Source organism: Molothrus aeneus, chromosome 2 (assembly GCF_037042795.1).
Source record: "Molothrus aeneus isolate 106 chromosome 2, BPBGC_Maene_1.0, whole genome shotgun sequence".
Classification (NCBI taxonomy): Eukaryota; Metazoa; Chordata; class Aves; order Passeriformes; family Icteridae; genus Molothrus; species Molothrus aeneus.
Genome location: NC_089647.1, coordinates 27,743,770 through 27,758,703, shown reverse-complemented (window position 1 = coordinate 27,758,703; position 14,934 = coordinate 27,743,770). Strand labels below are relative to the sequence as shown.

The 14,934-nt window shown below is 52.8% G+C and overlaps 2 protein-coding genes across 4 annotated transcripts; one reads left to right on the top strand and one right to left on the bottom strand.

The window, feature by feature from the left end:
* The first annotated feature begins 140 nt into the window (after positions 1 to 140).
* CDCA3 (cell division cycle associated 3) lies at positions 141 to 2,453 on the top strand. 3 transcript variants are annotated; one of them, XM_066569845.1, is made up of 5 exons: positions 141 to 254; positions 328 to 457; positions 538 to 741; positions 1,669 to 1,790; positions 2,163 to 2,453. In XM_066569845.1, exons 1-5 carry the CDS (start codon positions 141 to 143, stop codon positions 2,295 to 2,297), a joined length of 705 nt encoding a protein of 234 aa, XP_066425942.1. In that variant the 3' UTR covers positions 2,298 to 2,453. The 3 variants fall into 3 exon arrangements, with proteins under 3 accessions (XP_066425942.1, XP_066425949.1, XP_066425959.1); XM_066569852.1 differs by having other exon boundaries at positions 538 to 745; positions 1,673 to 1,790; XM_066569862.1 differs by lacking the exon at positions 538 to 741 and having other exon boundaries at positions 328 to 461; positions 1,673 to 1,790.
* A 1,652-nt stretch (positions 2,454 to 4,105) lies between these two features.
* Positions 4,106 to 9,014, bottom strand: GNB3 (G protein subunit beta 3). Its single transcript, XM_066569836.1, has 9 exons — positions 8,958 to 9,014; positions 8,402 to 8,440; positions 8,164 to 8,270; positions 7,991 to 8,054; positions 7,714 to 7,876; positions 7,546 to 7,612; positions 6,429 to 6,630; positions 5,136 to 5,352; positions 4,106 to 4,212 (listed from the first exon to the last, which is right to left on the bottom strand). Exons 1-9 carry the CDS (start codon positions 9,012 to 9,014, stop codon positions 4,106 to 4,108), a joined length of 1,023 nt encoding a protein of 340 aa, XP_066425933.1.
* Between the last annotated feature and the right edge of the window lie 5,920 nt (positions 9,015 to 14,934).

Below are 14,934 nucleotides of genomic sequence, written 5' to 3'. Positions count from 1 at the left end.
CTGGCGGGGCGGGGTGGTGGGCGCGGCGCAGCCAGCCCCGCCCCCTGCACAGCGGCCAATGGGCGGCGGCAGCGCCCGGCGCGCGGGAGATTCGAACGGCGCGTCCGGCGGGGCCGGGGCGCACTGCGGCCGCCGCCGCCATGGGCGCCTCTGGCAGCGCCCCCGCCACCCCGGTCGCGCCCCGCAACAAGCACCTGGCTCACGTCAGCGACCCCCGCTCCCCTACTGCCGGCATCCTGCGCACCCCCATCGAGGTAGGCGTCCTCCCACCGCCGCTTCCCTCTGCGTGGCTCTGGCCCGCCGCCACCACGGCTGCCCTCTCCGCAGGTGGTGAGCTCCCCGGCGGACAGTCCGCAGCCCAGCCCCGCCGAGCCGCCGGCGACCACTGGCCAGCAGCGTGACCCACGGTCGCCCACGCCCGGCATCTCCCGCACGCCCATGAGAGCCGTGTCGAGTGGTGAGTGAAGCGGCTGTGGGCGGGTGGGTTGGGGGCTGCCTGACTCAGAGGCTCACCCCGGCCCCCTCCGTCCCCGGCAGACAGCGTGGACCGCCTGGTGAAGCAGCTCAGCGAGGCCTTCGGGGCCGAGGCCGCGGCTAACGAGCCGGCGCCTCCGGCAGCGGCGGGCCCCGCAGAGGAGCCGGCCCCGCGGAGCTCCCCGCCCGCGGGCCAAGAGGCGGAGCGGCCGCCCTCGCCCAGCACGGCCCGGCCCGCCCGCCCGGCCGGGCACGGCCTCTCCTCGGGTAAGTGCTCGGTGTGCCGGTGACGGGGCTCCGTGTGCCCAGAGAGCTGACGGGATAGGCCGTGAGCAATCGGGGCTCTCGGCGCCGTATGGTTGGGGTGCCTTCTCAGGCATGCTCCCCGCCAGAGCCTGTCCCCAACCCCAGTTCGGCTCTGTCCCACCGCCTGCAGCCTCTGTGGCCCGGACACGCTCTGGGAACTGTCATGTCATCGAACAGACTTTTGTCCAGCGATGAGAAATGGTTTTTAAACTGTATTTAAAATCTAGAGGTATACACCAACTCTTCCCCACTCCGAAATGGGTTTGTGACTGTGGAGATCTGTCCAGAGGGACCTTGCAGTTTTTCTTTGGGAAGAGCTGTGGAGCAAGGGTGGGCAGCACATCTCTGTGCTAAGGCTGAGCAGTTCTGAGAGACTTTGATACAGACTGTGTTTTAGAAAGCTCTATGCTGAGCACTGCTCCTCGGAGGAGTGGCTGAGAACTGTTCAACCTGGAGAGGAAAATGCCCAGGGGGTATCTTGTTAATAGATACAAATACCTGAAGGAAGGGTATAGGAAGGGAGAGCCGGGCTCTTTTCAGCGGTGCCCAGTGATGGGATCAGAGGCCAAGGGGACAGAATGGTACACAGGAAGCTCCTGCACACCAGGAAGCACTTTTTTTTCACCATGAGGGTGACCAAGCAGTGGAGCAGGTTGCAGAATCTCTATTGAGATATTCAAGAGACTCCTGGATGTGGTCCTGGACAATGAGCTCTAGGTGACCCTGCTGGAGTAGGTCCTCTTGAGTTCACTTCCAACATCAGCCTTTCTGTGATCCCTTTGCCTCAAAGCCCTTGGGTAAGTTTTTGATAAAGGCCATGAGGCATTTAAAATCCAGGACTTTTGAGCCTTGTTGTGATGTGCTGGTGTGTTTCCTTTTGTCAACTAGTGAGCAAGCCTATGAGACACAAGGCCAACAACAAACTCATGGCAACATCTGGAGGAACTGGCCGCTCTCCCCTCAGCATTCTACAAGATGATAATTCCCCCAGTTCTCCTGCCCCTCGCCAGGTAAAGCGTAATGGGTCATGCTGAGGGAGGGAGATTGAGCTGAAAAAAAGTCAAATCCTTCAATTTCTGTGTCTTATAGGGTCCCAGTTGAGAATTGTGGCCTCCTAGGCCTGTAGAGACTAGAAACTTCACAAATGTTTTTCTGTGGGTCAGTCTTGTCACTAAATGCCTCTGAGTCTTGTTCAGTGTCTGTCTTTGGCCTTACTGTGAAATTGTTCATTTCAGTGCATTCTTTCTCTGGGCTGTAGAAAAAAGTCACAAGAGAGTCCAAGCTGAATGGCCTGAAAAATAGGCTACATATTCTGCTGAGAATTAAGTAACTTTCGATTAACTTGTGTTTTACACTCTGTGTTTGGGTTTTTTATTCTCTAGGGCAAGAGGCACGTGTTGGGAGAGAACCCTGGGGAGAAGAAGGAAGTGGATCTGAGCAGGAGCCTTAAATCTGGGAACTGTGCTTGGAGTGACTTGAACAAGGAGAACCAGCAGTGTCCTTTTGTGGAGAACTAGACATTTCTTTTTGCAGGATCTTGCTATAATTTGCTGCTAGGTTTTGAGAATTTTCTAGAGGGAAGAAATCCTACAATAGACTGAAAACCCAAAGCAGTGGTCACATTTCTCAGCTATCCCTGCTGGGGAAAGATTTCTCCCTCCTCTTCCCAGTTTGTCATGTCTAATGTACCGCACAGACTTTGTCTCTTTTACTGTATATCAGCTGTATTGGTTTTTCCGTAGAGTTTTTATCTCTAGTAAATAAATTTGTGTTCAACCTTTGCTGACTGTATGTCCTGATAGTGTGCTTGCTTAGCACAATGCTTTCTCTGGGACAAGGGCTCAGGCACAAATAGTTCGGCCTTCCATGAGCCTTAAAACTGCCTTGTCCCCTGCCTGGAGCATGCTGAAGGGTATGGCCTTGAATCCATGTACAACAGCGTGAGCTGGGAAGCTGCAGCTCCCTGCAGGAAACTGATGTGTACCCAGTGTCACTTCTGGAGCTGTACTGCTCCTACACTGGCCTGAAACTGAGTTAGGCAAGGGTCTGTCCTGAGGGTGAGATCCAAAATAATGTGAGACAGTGTTGTCCATTGATACTGACCTTCTGTGGGTAAGTTACTAAACCTTGTTGATCTCCAGCTGTCCCAGCAGAGCCTGGGGCCCCTCAGGATGTTGCTCTGAGCCAACAAGTGGAATAGGGGCTGAAAAAAATTATTGTGTAACTAAGCTAAAATATCCAAGCTTTGAAAGGATGCACTTTCATCTCACTTTCCCAACTCCAGCCTCTTCTCACCTAGAGCATGTGAGGAACACCCTCCCCTGGGGATGTGAGCTAAAGCAAGGGCTGTGGATGAGGTGTTGACTGGTTGAGACCAGCAGGCAATAGTCACAGAAAAAGAGTTCTGTTTGCAGTAGCTCATTGCAATGCTGGAAAGAACACAACCTGCAGTGCTTCTGTGAGCTTTCTTTATTTGCCTGGGCTATGAAGATCTAAACAGACTTGAAAACATGGGCTGATGGCTACTGGTTAGACAGGGTCACCACACAATGCAGGAGTGAGGCAAAGAGGGAAGGAACAGCAAGAAGCAGACAATAAGAATAAATATAATATTCCCTGATATTCTGGCAGGTCTTGAGGGCTACCTTTCTGCCATTTATGCATAGATAAGACTTGAACTAAAAAGAATAAATGTATTCCCTGCTATTCTGGCAGGTCTGAAGGCTGCCTTTCCCCCCTTGATGCATAGATAGGACTTGAGCTAAGCGTTCCCCTGTGAAAATGAGCCAAATTTACTATAGCTTGATGTCTGAGGTGGTGCCATAGAAATCTCAAATCCAGTGTGTTTCTGAGGCTGTCTGCATGGATACAGGACAGCTCTATCCATTACAGAGAAGTTAGGTAGAGTTAAAGCAGGGAGAGAGCTTAGTTTGGGGTGGGTGTTGCATGAGGGGTCCTCTGAAGGAGGAGGAGGAGGGGTATCAGTGTGGGCAGAGGGGTTTGAAGGAATGTGCAGGGTGTCTGAATTGTACTGCAAAGTCCTGAGACAAAGAACAGGTCTTCAAGCCCACACAAGGCTGGAAACTGCTGGGGCTGTTTAGAGATGGAGAGAAGGGCCAGTGCCTGTGCTCCTGCTCCCCAGCTCCCCCTGCTTCTCCTCCCTGATCTCCTTTCACTCTGGGAGACTCCTACAAGTGACCTGTGTCTAGAGACAAGTGGGAGTGGTAGGTAGGCATTTCTGTTGTGCTCAGCTGCTGATGCTGTGTTGCATGGGCTCGGGCTGTGGGCCGTGCTTCCGCTGCTCTTCCCCTCCCTGCTGCCGTCCTCAGTTCCAAATCTTGAGGAAACTGTCCCAGGAGCCAGTGGCAACAGCCATGCCATCCGCCGTCACCCCCAGGCAGCTCACTCTGTTGTCGTGGCCAGAAAGGATTCCTGTGGAGGGAAAGAAGAGGTGAGGCAGTGAAGGGGGCCCTGTGAGAGGTGACAGGGTAGCCCTCCTGAGGGGACACGTGTCACAGGCTGTGCCCACGTGCCGTGTGCGGCCCAGTCTGCTCCTGCACAACCTCTCGCAGTCAGTACATGGAGAATGGGAGCAAATGTGCCAAAAAACTTTTGTGTGTGGTGTACAACCAGCACCCAAGGGGTTCTTGGGCAGGTATGGCCAGCTGAATCCTCATACAACTGCTTTCACCTGGCCAGCTGACTCCTCATGCAACTGCTTTCACCCTGGACAGCTAGAACTGCTTTCACCTGGCCAGCTGAATCCTCAGAACTGCTTTCACCCTGGCCAGCTGACTCCTCATGCAACTGCTTTCACCCTGGAGTGACGGTAAGACTAGATAGGATGGGGTCCTTGGTAAGGCTGAGAAACAGCAGTGCTGCTGGTGGGCTGTGTTTCATGACTTTTCAGAGGGTAAGGGCTGCATCTGAAAGAAAAGTGCTGTGTTCTGTGTATGAGGATCACAGAGTTCCCAAAGATGTTGGATGGAAGCCCAGGTGCACGCTTGGCTTGGTGCCTGGCCACCAAGTGGCACTGTGAGTACCTGGAACTGGCAGACGAGGAGGAAGTAGGATAGTCTATAGCAGTTTTAGCTAATGGGAACCTTCTTGTCCCCCTTGATCAACGTTGTTTAAAGGCTTGACTTCCTTAACAATTAAAACCAATATCTCTTCTAGGCCAGTGAGAGTTGTTGGCCTAGTTCTGGTGTGCTCCCTTAGCACGAGGGAGCTTTGCTGGGTTTCCGTCACTATAGGATGTCTTCCTACGTTCAGGAAAAATAAGTGCCTCATTATCCCTGAAGCAGGGAGAGGAGGCCTTGCAGGGAGGGGAGGAGGGACCTTGAGGAGCCACTGACCCACACGCTCTGCTTTCAGGGAGTCCCAGATGTTGCAGTTGAAGTCGTCGTAGCCAGCGAAGAGGAGGCGGCCGCTGCGGGAGAGGGCGATGGAGGTGATGCCGCAGATGATGGTCTCGTGGGAGTACATGATCAGCTCCTGGTCCGCCCGCAGGTCAAACAGGCGGCACGTGGCGTCGTCGGAGCCCGTGCAGATGGCCTCGCCATTGGGGAAGAACTGGGGAGGGCACACACCGTGTTTGAATGAGGTTCTCCTCAGATCCCGCTGGAATTCCTCAGCTCGTCGCACCCCCCCTCCTGCTAACCACCAGGAAGCCACGGAGGCAGGAAAACCTGGTGGGACCAGACACTGGATCATGGAATTTGAGTCTGCTGAAGGGGGAGACTGATATTCTCTTAAGGCCTAATAAACCCCTTCTACTCCAAGAAAACAAATGGCAAGATATCTCAGTGCTTGAGGAAGGATTATTTTAACTCCAGCTTTGGCCTTAACAAAAGTCCATCTATTATCCCCCAGCTGAGGTCTGACATAATTCTGGCTACTAGAGCCTTCCTCTGTTTGATCCTCATATCCCAGGCTTCTCATACATGCTCATGCCCAGGTCTTGCTCTGAGGTGTAAATAAAGGGCTCCCAGGAGCAGGTATGGCAGAAAACCATGTGGCTGACAAGGTAGCCATAGGGCAACTGAGAAAGGTTTCACTAATTGATGTCAGTGGAGGGTGGTTTGAGCAGCAGACTGCAGGAAGCTGGCATTTGCTTAGCTACAAGGAATAGTCTGCCACGTGTCTTGTCCTGCCATCTCTGCAGCTCTGAGGGAGATGCTTCCTCCCAAATGTCTGAGCAGCCTCCCATGAAGATTTAATCTTCAGAAGATCTCCCTGTGATCCCAAGTCCCCACTTGGGATCTTCCATCTGGAGCTGACCTCAGCTGAGTTAGGTGTTCCTGCTGCCTCGCTTGCATCTTGTGCCAGGGCTGCTGGAGCATGCTTAAAGCACAGCTGCCAACAGCTGTTGTGAGCAAAGCTGGACCAGCCCCTGTGTCAGGGTGCTCAGCTCCATGGCGTGCTGCCTGTCCAAGAGTTGGATGCTCTGGTGCCTGGAGAGAGCCCTCCTCCAAACTTCAGTGAACTTGGGCACTCCCTGCTTCAGGCTGGATCACGGGGCCAAGGTCTAAGACCCCTCTCTCTTACCCTGCTAACTGTGACAGCTCTTTCAACCTTGTCCCAGGGCTGTTTTGGAGCTGTTCCACCCCCCATTCTCTGCCCTAGCCCCGTGCAGGGAGCGTACGTACGGAGATGGCGTTGATGTCGGACTCGTGCCCTGAGAAGGTCTGGCGGCAGGAGCCCTCCCGCACGTCCCACAGTTTGGCAGTAGCATCACAAGCCCCCGAGATGAAGAGTTTGAAGTCAGGGGAGACGGCCAAGCTCATGCAGTCTCCAGTGTGACCAATGAACACAGTCTTCTGCTGCCCCGTCTCGATGTCCCAGAGCGCGCTGCAGGAGGGGACAGGAGAGGAGAGGAGCTCTCAGAGCCAGCCCAGGGAGAGCAGACCCACAGCCAGGCTGAAGAGCTGTCCCACTCACAGACAAAAGGAGGGATGCCGTGGTTACTGCACGGGAAAATGGGTGAGAGCATCCCTGGAGTCAGCTGTATATAACAGGAGATATCTTCACAGCTGTTGTTGGCAGTACCTTTGCCAAAACAGAGTTAGACTAAGGCTGGGGGTGTGAGAAGTTTGGCATATAAGTGTAACAGCTGAAGGGAATACTGAGAGACAGTAAGAGGGACACAAACAGCAAAAAAAAAATAGCAAACAGCTGAAAAAGGTCTTCTGTGTCCATCCTTGTAAGGTGCAAAACTCTTGTTCGGTGGGATCCCACAGCACTGCCAGACAAACAAACCCCAGGTAACCCTGATCTCTGATGGAAATGCCACATTTCCTTTGTCAAAAGGTTCTTCCAAAGCAGGTATCAGGATGAAATGGGGTGAATAAAGAATAAGGACTGTTCAGAGTCACAGCACAGTGAGCCCTGAGAACCAGGAACCGAAGGATCAAGGCACTGCTTCTGCAGTGTCCCTTGCACAGAGGGCAGGATTTGAGAAGTGGAGAACATGTGCATGCTCCACATAAAATTAAAACTCTCTCTGTCCTGGCATAAATGACACTGTTCTTTGTGAGAACTTTTGACACGGTCCCTACTGTTTGGCCTGGCCTCAGCTGAGAAAAGAAGCATCTGTTCTGCCAAGGGAGGAAGAATGGATGGGGCTTCCTAAGGTGCTCCATGTGGCCTCTCCATGTAGGAGCAATTCCTCCTTAGATAGTGGAGGGCTGAAGAGCACAAGGACTGCACTTGTTGCTGTGCTAAGAGCAGAGGTCATGGCACCAGGATACAGGAAGGAGCACTCACCATGTGGTATCTCCAGAGCTAGTCACAATGTTGTTGTCATCAAGAAATCGGCAGCAGGAGAGGTATCCTGGGAAGTAGGAACAAGCAAATATGAGAAACAGGGGCAGGGACAGAAGGGTGAAGTTTGGAAGCAGGGGGCACCCAGTTGCAGGCAGGCAGTGCACACACCTGTGTGGGCTGAGAGCTCCCTGCTCACTTTGACGTTGCCTTCACGGGACTTGAGGCTGTAGATGGAGCACATGTTGTCAAGGCCTCCACAGGCCACAAAATTGCCAGAGGGGGCATAGGCACAGGTCATGACCCAGGAGGAACGCAAAGGGATGGCATGAACCTGGGAGGACCAGAAACCGTGTCAGGGCTCTTGGCAGCAGAAAGAGCAGGTCAAGGACACCATCTCCAAGAGGACCCACTCCAGCATCCTGGTTTGCAGCCACCTGGCTCCTACCTTGTTAGTTGTGTATGTGTCCCACACAATCAGTTTCCCATCTTGTGAGGCACTGACCATAAGTCTGTGAGAAAGGAACAAGGTCATGTTAGTGGCTTTCTTCCCATCAGAGCCTTCCTGCCCCTCACACCCAAGTGCTGTCCTGCAGCCAGCAGGCCAGCAGCAGCTCTCACTTAGAGTCTGTGGACCAGTGCAAGGCGTAGATCTTGGCCAGGTGTCCCCGCAGGGTCCTTCGGGTCCGCATCTGGATGCGTCCAACAACCTCCATTCCAGACACAATCTAGAGAAAGAATTTATCTTGGACTACCAGGAACTTTACTGCTTTCCACATCTCTGCCTCCTGGCTCCTTCCTGACTGGGCACCAGCCCCTCAGAGTGGTGCTAGCTTGCCCAGGCAGCCCTGTCCCTTACCTGAGCAAGCGTTGTGTCTGCACAGGCTTTCCGGGCATCCTGGAGAAGAGACAACAGCAGATGAGACAGATTGAAAGCATGTGGGGAAGGTGATGACAAGTGAAATTTGGGGTCATTGTCTGAGGGCTACTAGAAGTAGGAATTGTGGCTTTGCTGTGTTTGGATTGTGGCCAGCACAGGGGGATCTTTGTGATTAGATCACCTTCACACCAGTCAATTGTCAGGGAGGTGAGCCAAAATTTGCTCAGCATCCTGTTCACTGTGCTACACCCTTTCCATAGACCCTCCCACCTGACAGAACACCAGTGGTCTCACAGACAGAGGAGATCCTGGGGATTCATTACACTCATGGGACCCCTGTCCCTGTTTCTCTCCCTTCCCCCACCATGGTGGGAAGATCTCCATTAGCATTTAAAGGGCTGTGGAGAGCTGTAGAGGGCTCCTAGACTGTAGATGGAGAAAGCCCAGCTCCAGCTTGTGGCTGAGGAGGAAAGTTTGGGCATGCAGTGGGGGGTAGACACGCTCTCAGCAGCTTCATGGCTGTTGCCAGCATTACCGCAATCTGCTTCTTCAGCTGCTCAGCCTCCTGCTTCATCTGCTCCATTTCCCCCATCTTTCTGACCTAGGGGTGGCTCCTCCACGTGGGGCAGCCTGGATTCTGGGGAGACAGATCAAAGGAGAGAGGTGTGAGTTAGATAGGACACCAATGTGGCTGCTCAGTTACAGAAATTTGGGTATCCTGACTATCCTGACAAAGGATTGGTGACCACTTCTTGGCTGAACACTCGGTAATGTTGTGCTGTATCTGGCCACAGCCCTTAGCATTTGGGAAGCTTGTGCTGGGCCTGATCAAAGGTCCATTTTGTCCTGGATCCTGCTTACACATACACGTACGGAAGCTAAAGAACTCCAGAGCCTCTTGCTGAGGTTCTGGACACACTAGTCCATTAATTTTTAACCTCTCCATTCCAAGCCCTGGGTCCTCTTTATGAGCTTCTCCCTGTTAATGGCTAAGCTGTCCATCTCAGCTCCAGGAGGAAGAAACTTGATGGGGGGAGCCCATTGGCTATTTCCCACTGTTTGTCCTAAGCAAAGCCTCACCAGGCAGGACCAACCAACTCTCTGACCACCAAGGAAACCTACGGGGCTGTTGAGGCTCTCTCTCAGAGTTCCCTTCCAGTTTCACATCAAAAACCAAACCAAAACCAACCAACCAAACCAAAATAAAATAAAAAGAAAGGCTGATGCCTGGGGAAGGATCTAAGAATAGCATAAGCCGATAGGGGTACATCTCCTACTTGCCCAGCCCCAGCTTTTCACTGACGTCCAAAGCTAGAGCAGCATTACTGTATGCAAGTCCTTGATGTTCTTTTCTTCTGTGCATTTGTCCACACCATTTTTGTGCCCATGCCAAGTTCAGCCTCCTCGGTACCCCCTGATGATGACTTCCACAGCTGGGTGGCAGGCTCTGCAAAGAAGTTCCTGCTTCCATCACTTCCCGGTGGCACTGGTTCCACTTGACAGTAGCTATAGTTTGAGTTGGAAGAATCATCAAATAACTGGTCTCTATTCACCCCTGCATCACTTGGTATTTCATACATCTTTGTCATACCCGTCTCTTTTCTAGACTGCAGAGCAAACTTAGTCATTCCTCCCGTGTAAGCTGTTACATCCTATTATCTCTGCTGTTCTGTGAGCTTTGTTTCATTGTTTACAGAGCAGAGACAACATGTTTTTGCAGGGAGAGCAGGGAGCCAGAATTATAATCCATATTCAAGATGCAGGTGCACTGTATCAATATACAACAGCTCTGTTTTATTCTTTCTTTCTTGTTATGTGCATTCAAATCTTCACCAGCGATTCCAGCATCTCCCACTTTTGTTGACAAATGTGATCTTTAATTGCTCCAACATTTCACCTGGATAGATGTGAGTGTCCAGATGTGCTCCAGGTGTTGCCCAAGAAATGTTCCAGCAGCATCTGCAGAATTTCTCCCAGTTCCTCTGGGTCACATCACTTCCATCCCTGTTGCCTGAAGGCCTCATTTCCTCTGGTCAGTGAGGCTTTGGGTCCTTGCATGCCAGACTTGCTCTCTTGCTGTAGGCAAGCATATCCAGAGAGCTCCCAAGTCCCACCTTTGCTGGCTGCTTGGTAGAGCACTTTGAGTTTCCTTGAAGAATTCCTTCCCTTGAATGTCTCCACAGCTTTCCTTTGATCCCCCAGGCACAGAGAGTTTCTGCTTGTTCAGTGATTCCTGAGGCATGGCTTTGAGTGCAGGAAAGAGAACAAGACACAGGTTTCCCCTAGCTCCTGGGAGGCTATCCCAGCAGGAAGCTGTTTCAGGATACACTTTGCAGAGGGAGACTTGTGCCTGCTGCCTGCAAGGCTGGGTAGAGGCACAGCACTGCTGACTGTTCCCTGCTCGCTGCCCATGCACGGAATGGGACTGCCAGCCCCAGGAAATGGTGAAGGAGCAGGAGGGCAGCACTGCCAGGGCCCAGAGGAATGTGCCACAGCCACGGCCTGGGGCTGCCAGCCTCAGCTCCTTCAGCTACCCTGAAGGACAGGAATAGACCAGCACCTGAGCTGGGCTCATTCCACTGGTTTTTCTTCTCTCATTCCAACAGAGCAGCAATGAGGGGGCTCCTCCCAGCAAGGACGCACTGCTGCACCTCATTGAGTGAGCCTGGCCGTGAAAGCCCACCTCCATGCACTTCCCCTCCTTTGGGAGAGGGCTGGCATTCCACTCCACCTCTCAGCTGACTGTCAGAGTGGGGAGATGCTGGAGAAGGCCTTGCAGCTTTCAGTCAGAGACTGCACATCCTCCTTTTGCTGGGTGTTTGCCCCTCACTTTCAGTGTACAGTTCAGCCTGCAAGGCTCCATCCTGCTCTGGTCACAGCCTACAGCAAACCAAGTGGAACACCTGAACTTCCAGACACCCTGTGCAGCTAGCTCTACCACTGTGGCCCACACTTTGCCCTTCTCAAGTGTTTCTTAGGACTGATCTATCAATCCTAAGCATTGGATTGCCTTTTCCTGCTAGGTAACGTCCTCCCCCTGACTCTCTCATTCCAGCCTCCTTTGCTTGGTTCCCAAGTTCTTCAGGCTGTTATTTCATACACCTTTGGCTCTCTCAGATCACTGTCCATCCACCTGCCCCAATTTTTATTTGTAGACTTCTGGTTTTGCTCACCCAGACCTGCAGAGAGATGGGAACCTTGTTCTCCCTTCCCTCCAATTTCTGCTCTCGGTGAAGCTGGCTGTACACATCCTCCTCATTACCTGTCAGGTCCCAGTCTTCCTTTCACTGCTCCTGCTTTTTCACTACTCTCTTCCCTTCTCTGGTTGTTTCTCAACTCTGGTACTAGCAAGGGAATGCCAGTTCACTGCTCTGTAAAGCTGCATGACCAGATGAGGGGCTTTTGGAGCCATAGGCAGATCAAACAGCAGGGGCAGGATGTTGAGGACGGATAAAAAGGGCTAAATATAGAGAAGGTGCAGCTCAGGACTGTGTCCGAACCTTTAAATCCCTCTGAGGGAATGCTCTAAATGAAGTTGGGAATTGTTCTCAGCCTCAGAAGGACAAAGATCCACAGATGAGTGATAATAATAGCTCCATCTTTGCCTGTCGCCTTCATCCATCACGTCCCAGTGCAATTTGTGGAGAGTGAGTTGTCCCCAGCATAGTGCAGCTGCCTCCCAGGAGGAGCAGGGCAGGTGTGCAAAAGAGCAGCTCGTTATGGTCATGCAAATTTAGGGCAGGAAATGGGAGGAACAAAATGGGGGAAGAACAGAGGAAAGGGAAATGGAGTTTGGCCAAGGCATCTTCCTGCCTTGACTGGCAGGACCTCAGGGATACACATTTCTAGTGGATCTAAGGATCAGCTCACAGTTGCTCATGGTGGTTGCCAGGCTAGTTTTAATGGAAAAGGCTTTTAAATGGTGCACACTTGGTGCTTTCTGGAAGTAAGGGCTCTTTCAGGGGAATGCTAAGCAGAAGAGGAAACCAAGTCCTTAGGTACCTTTGAAAGAAACAATTCACCACTCTCAGCACAGCTACTGACAGGAGGACCTTGGCATCAGCACTGTTCCAGAGTTTTGCCTCCTGCAAGCACCACCAGGAGCAAGCAGGGCACAGCCAAACAGAGCCTGGGTTTGGCTGGTTCATGCCAGCCCTTTTCTGAGCTCTACCTTAGCTGTGCTCAGCCAGTTCACAGATCTTGGCTTTGGAAATCACATTTCATTTCTTCTGCTCTCCAACATGACAGTTCTCCCCCCTCCTGCCTTTTCTAACAAATTTCTTGCTGCAGCACTCCTGTCTATGGGCAACCAAACCCATCCTGAGTCCTTTGGTGTCTGCTCATAGCAGATCAAATGCCTCTGTTGTGGTGCAAGACAGAGGGGGACCTGGAATCATCCATCTTCTGCCTTTTGCTGCCACACCCTGACTTTTCAGAGCAGTGGCCACATCCCTTGCATGATGCCATGGAGGTGGCTCAGCTTGCTCCCTGGGGGCTGTCCCTCCAAGTCACTTGCATCGCTCCCTGGTGGGGATAAGGGTGCAAGGAATAGGTGGGAAAAAGAGGCAAGGTGAACCCTCTTATTATCTGCTCTTGGGTAGCTCCCCCCATGCTGCGGAAGGAGTGGTTGCTCTGTGAAATGTTGGGAGAGGGCTGTGAATAATGGAAAAGGGAAAGGGGCAAGAAGAAGGACTCAGTGGGGAACAGGCAGTGTCCCTGGGTCTCTGTGTAATCCCTGACCAGCTTCGCAGTCTCGACCTGGTGACCCCGGGCTCCTTGTAGAGTCGGATACAGAGATGATCCCTCTCTCCTGTGATGGAGATCAAAGGTCAGGGTAAAATTACCCTGCTCTGCTCCTTGCTTTCTGAGGGCTCCTTCTCCAGCCAGAACAGCAGCCAGCTGCAATGAGGTGTGCACAGGGTGCACTGGGAGTGCAGGGCTGTGTACAGGCAGAGAGTGCCAGGTCGATCAGGGGAGGTGTTACCCAACCGCTCCAGCCTGGAAACTGGTGAGATTTACCTGCCAAGTGGAGAACAAGCAACCCCATCCCAGTGCAAAACCCCCTCACCACTAAAGACACCTCAGTGCTAACCCAACTCCTTTCCATGATCTTACCCTCCCTCATCCTCTGATGGGATGAGCCCTTGTTCAAAGGCTCCCCATATAATCGCTCCAAGAAACTCAGGGTCCCAATGCCAGGTTCACCAAGGTGACCTCAGGCATCGCAAGGTGGCAAACTTACCGGGATCTGTAGAGCAAGGTGGGTTCCAGTCCCCTCTGGATGGGACCCTCACAGCCTGCCTCCCTTGCTGAGAATGGCTCCTCACTGCCCAAAAGTCCTTTGTACCTCTGCAGTCTCCAGGCAGTCCCGTTTGTCCACCCAGTGAGTCCCTCGCTCCCTCTCTGCTCCTCAGCCTCTCCCAGGACTGATCTCCCCATGGGGAGCTGGAAGGCTGTGCACGGGAGGGGTTGGGGGAGGGCTGATTCCAGGAGCAGCGTCAGGCAAATTAAATCAGACACCAGAGACTTGGGGAAATCGGATTGGGACGTAATGCAAAGCAGGTGGATGGGGAGGGGTGAAAAGAGAGAGTAGCACACTGCTCCTGAAGGGAAAGAAACAATCCCAGGCGGATTTGACTCCCTCTGTTTATATCAGCAACAAACTAATAAAGTGAAGATTAGCCAGAACAGCCTAGGATTATCAACCACCAGGGCAGGGCTTGCTGTACCTCACAGGCACAGGAATTCCTGTTTTCCCAGGGACAGCATGCCACTCGTGTCCTGGGCAGGGTGGAAAGAGAGATGATGCCACCAGAGAGGGCCTGCAAAGGGAAAACCAATGGCAGCGCCACCACACCCTCCCCGGGCTGCAAACGGGGCTCTGGATGGGGAAAACAGAACTGGGCACAGGGGCCAGGGGTGGCAAAAGATTTGGTGGCATGCCTTTTGGCAGCCACTTTAGTGGGATGCTGCGAGGGGATTATCTTGGCCTCAATCTCTTTTAATCTCTCCCGCGGCTTTGGCCCAAGCCTGAGATAAATACCTTTTAACGGATCTCATCTGACGTCAGGAGGCCATCAGTCTAATCACCCAGGCCACCTTTGGGCAAAGCAAGCCAGAGATGTGGACACTGGCCCCTCACCCCCAACATGTCCTCATCAACCAGGAACCACCCAGCATCCCCCACGAACCATTGGGATGGACATGTGGGTGCTGGGATGTGACAGTCCCCTTGCCAGGGAGAGGGAATTTGAAATGCACAATCAGATGTTCTCTTGTGACCCTGGGGAGGCGATGAGAAGCAAAACGGTTGCCAGCACAGGTTTCCCAAGCCTGCATGTTAAGAAGCGTCAGGATTCAGATTAAGGAAGGACTTCCCTTCCCATGGAGCAGGGGCCCTCTGCCAACAGTGACAAGGGGATCACTCACCCACCTCTTACACCACTGGCCCTGGCTCTAAAGATTTCTTCCACTTGAACTGCACTTGGGGTCTTCATGCAGAACTCATCAAG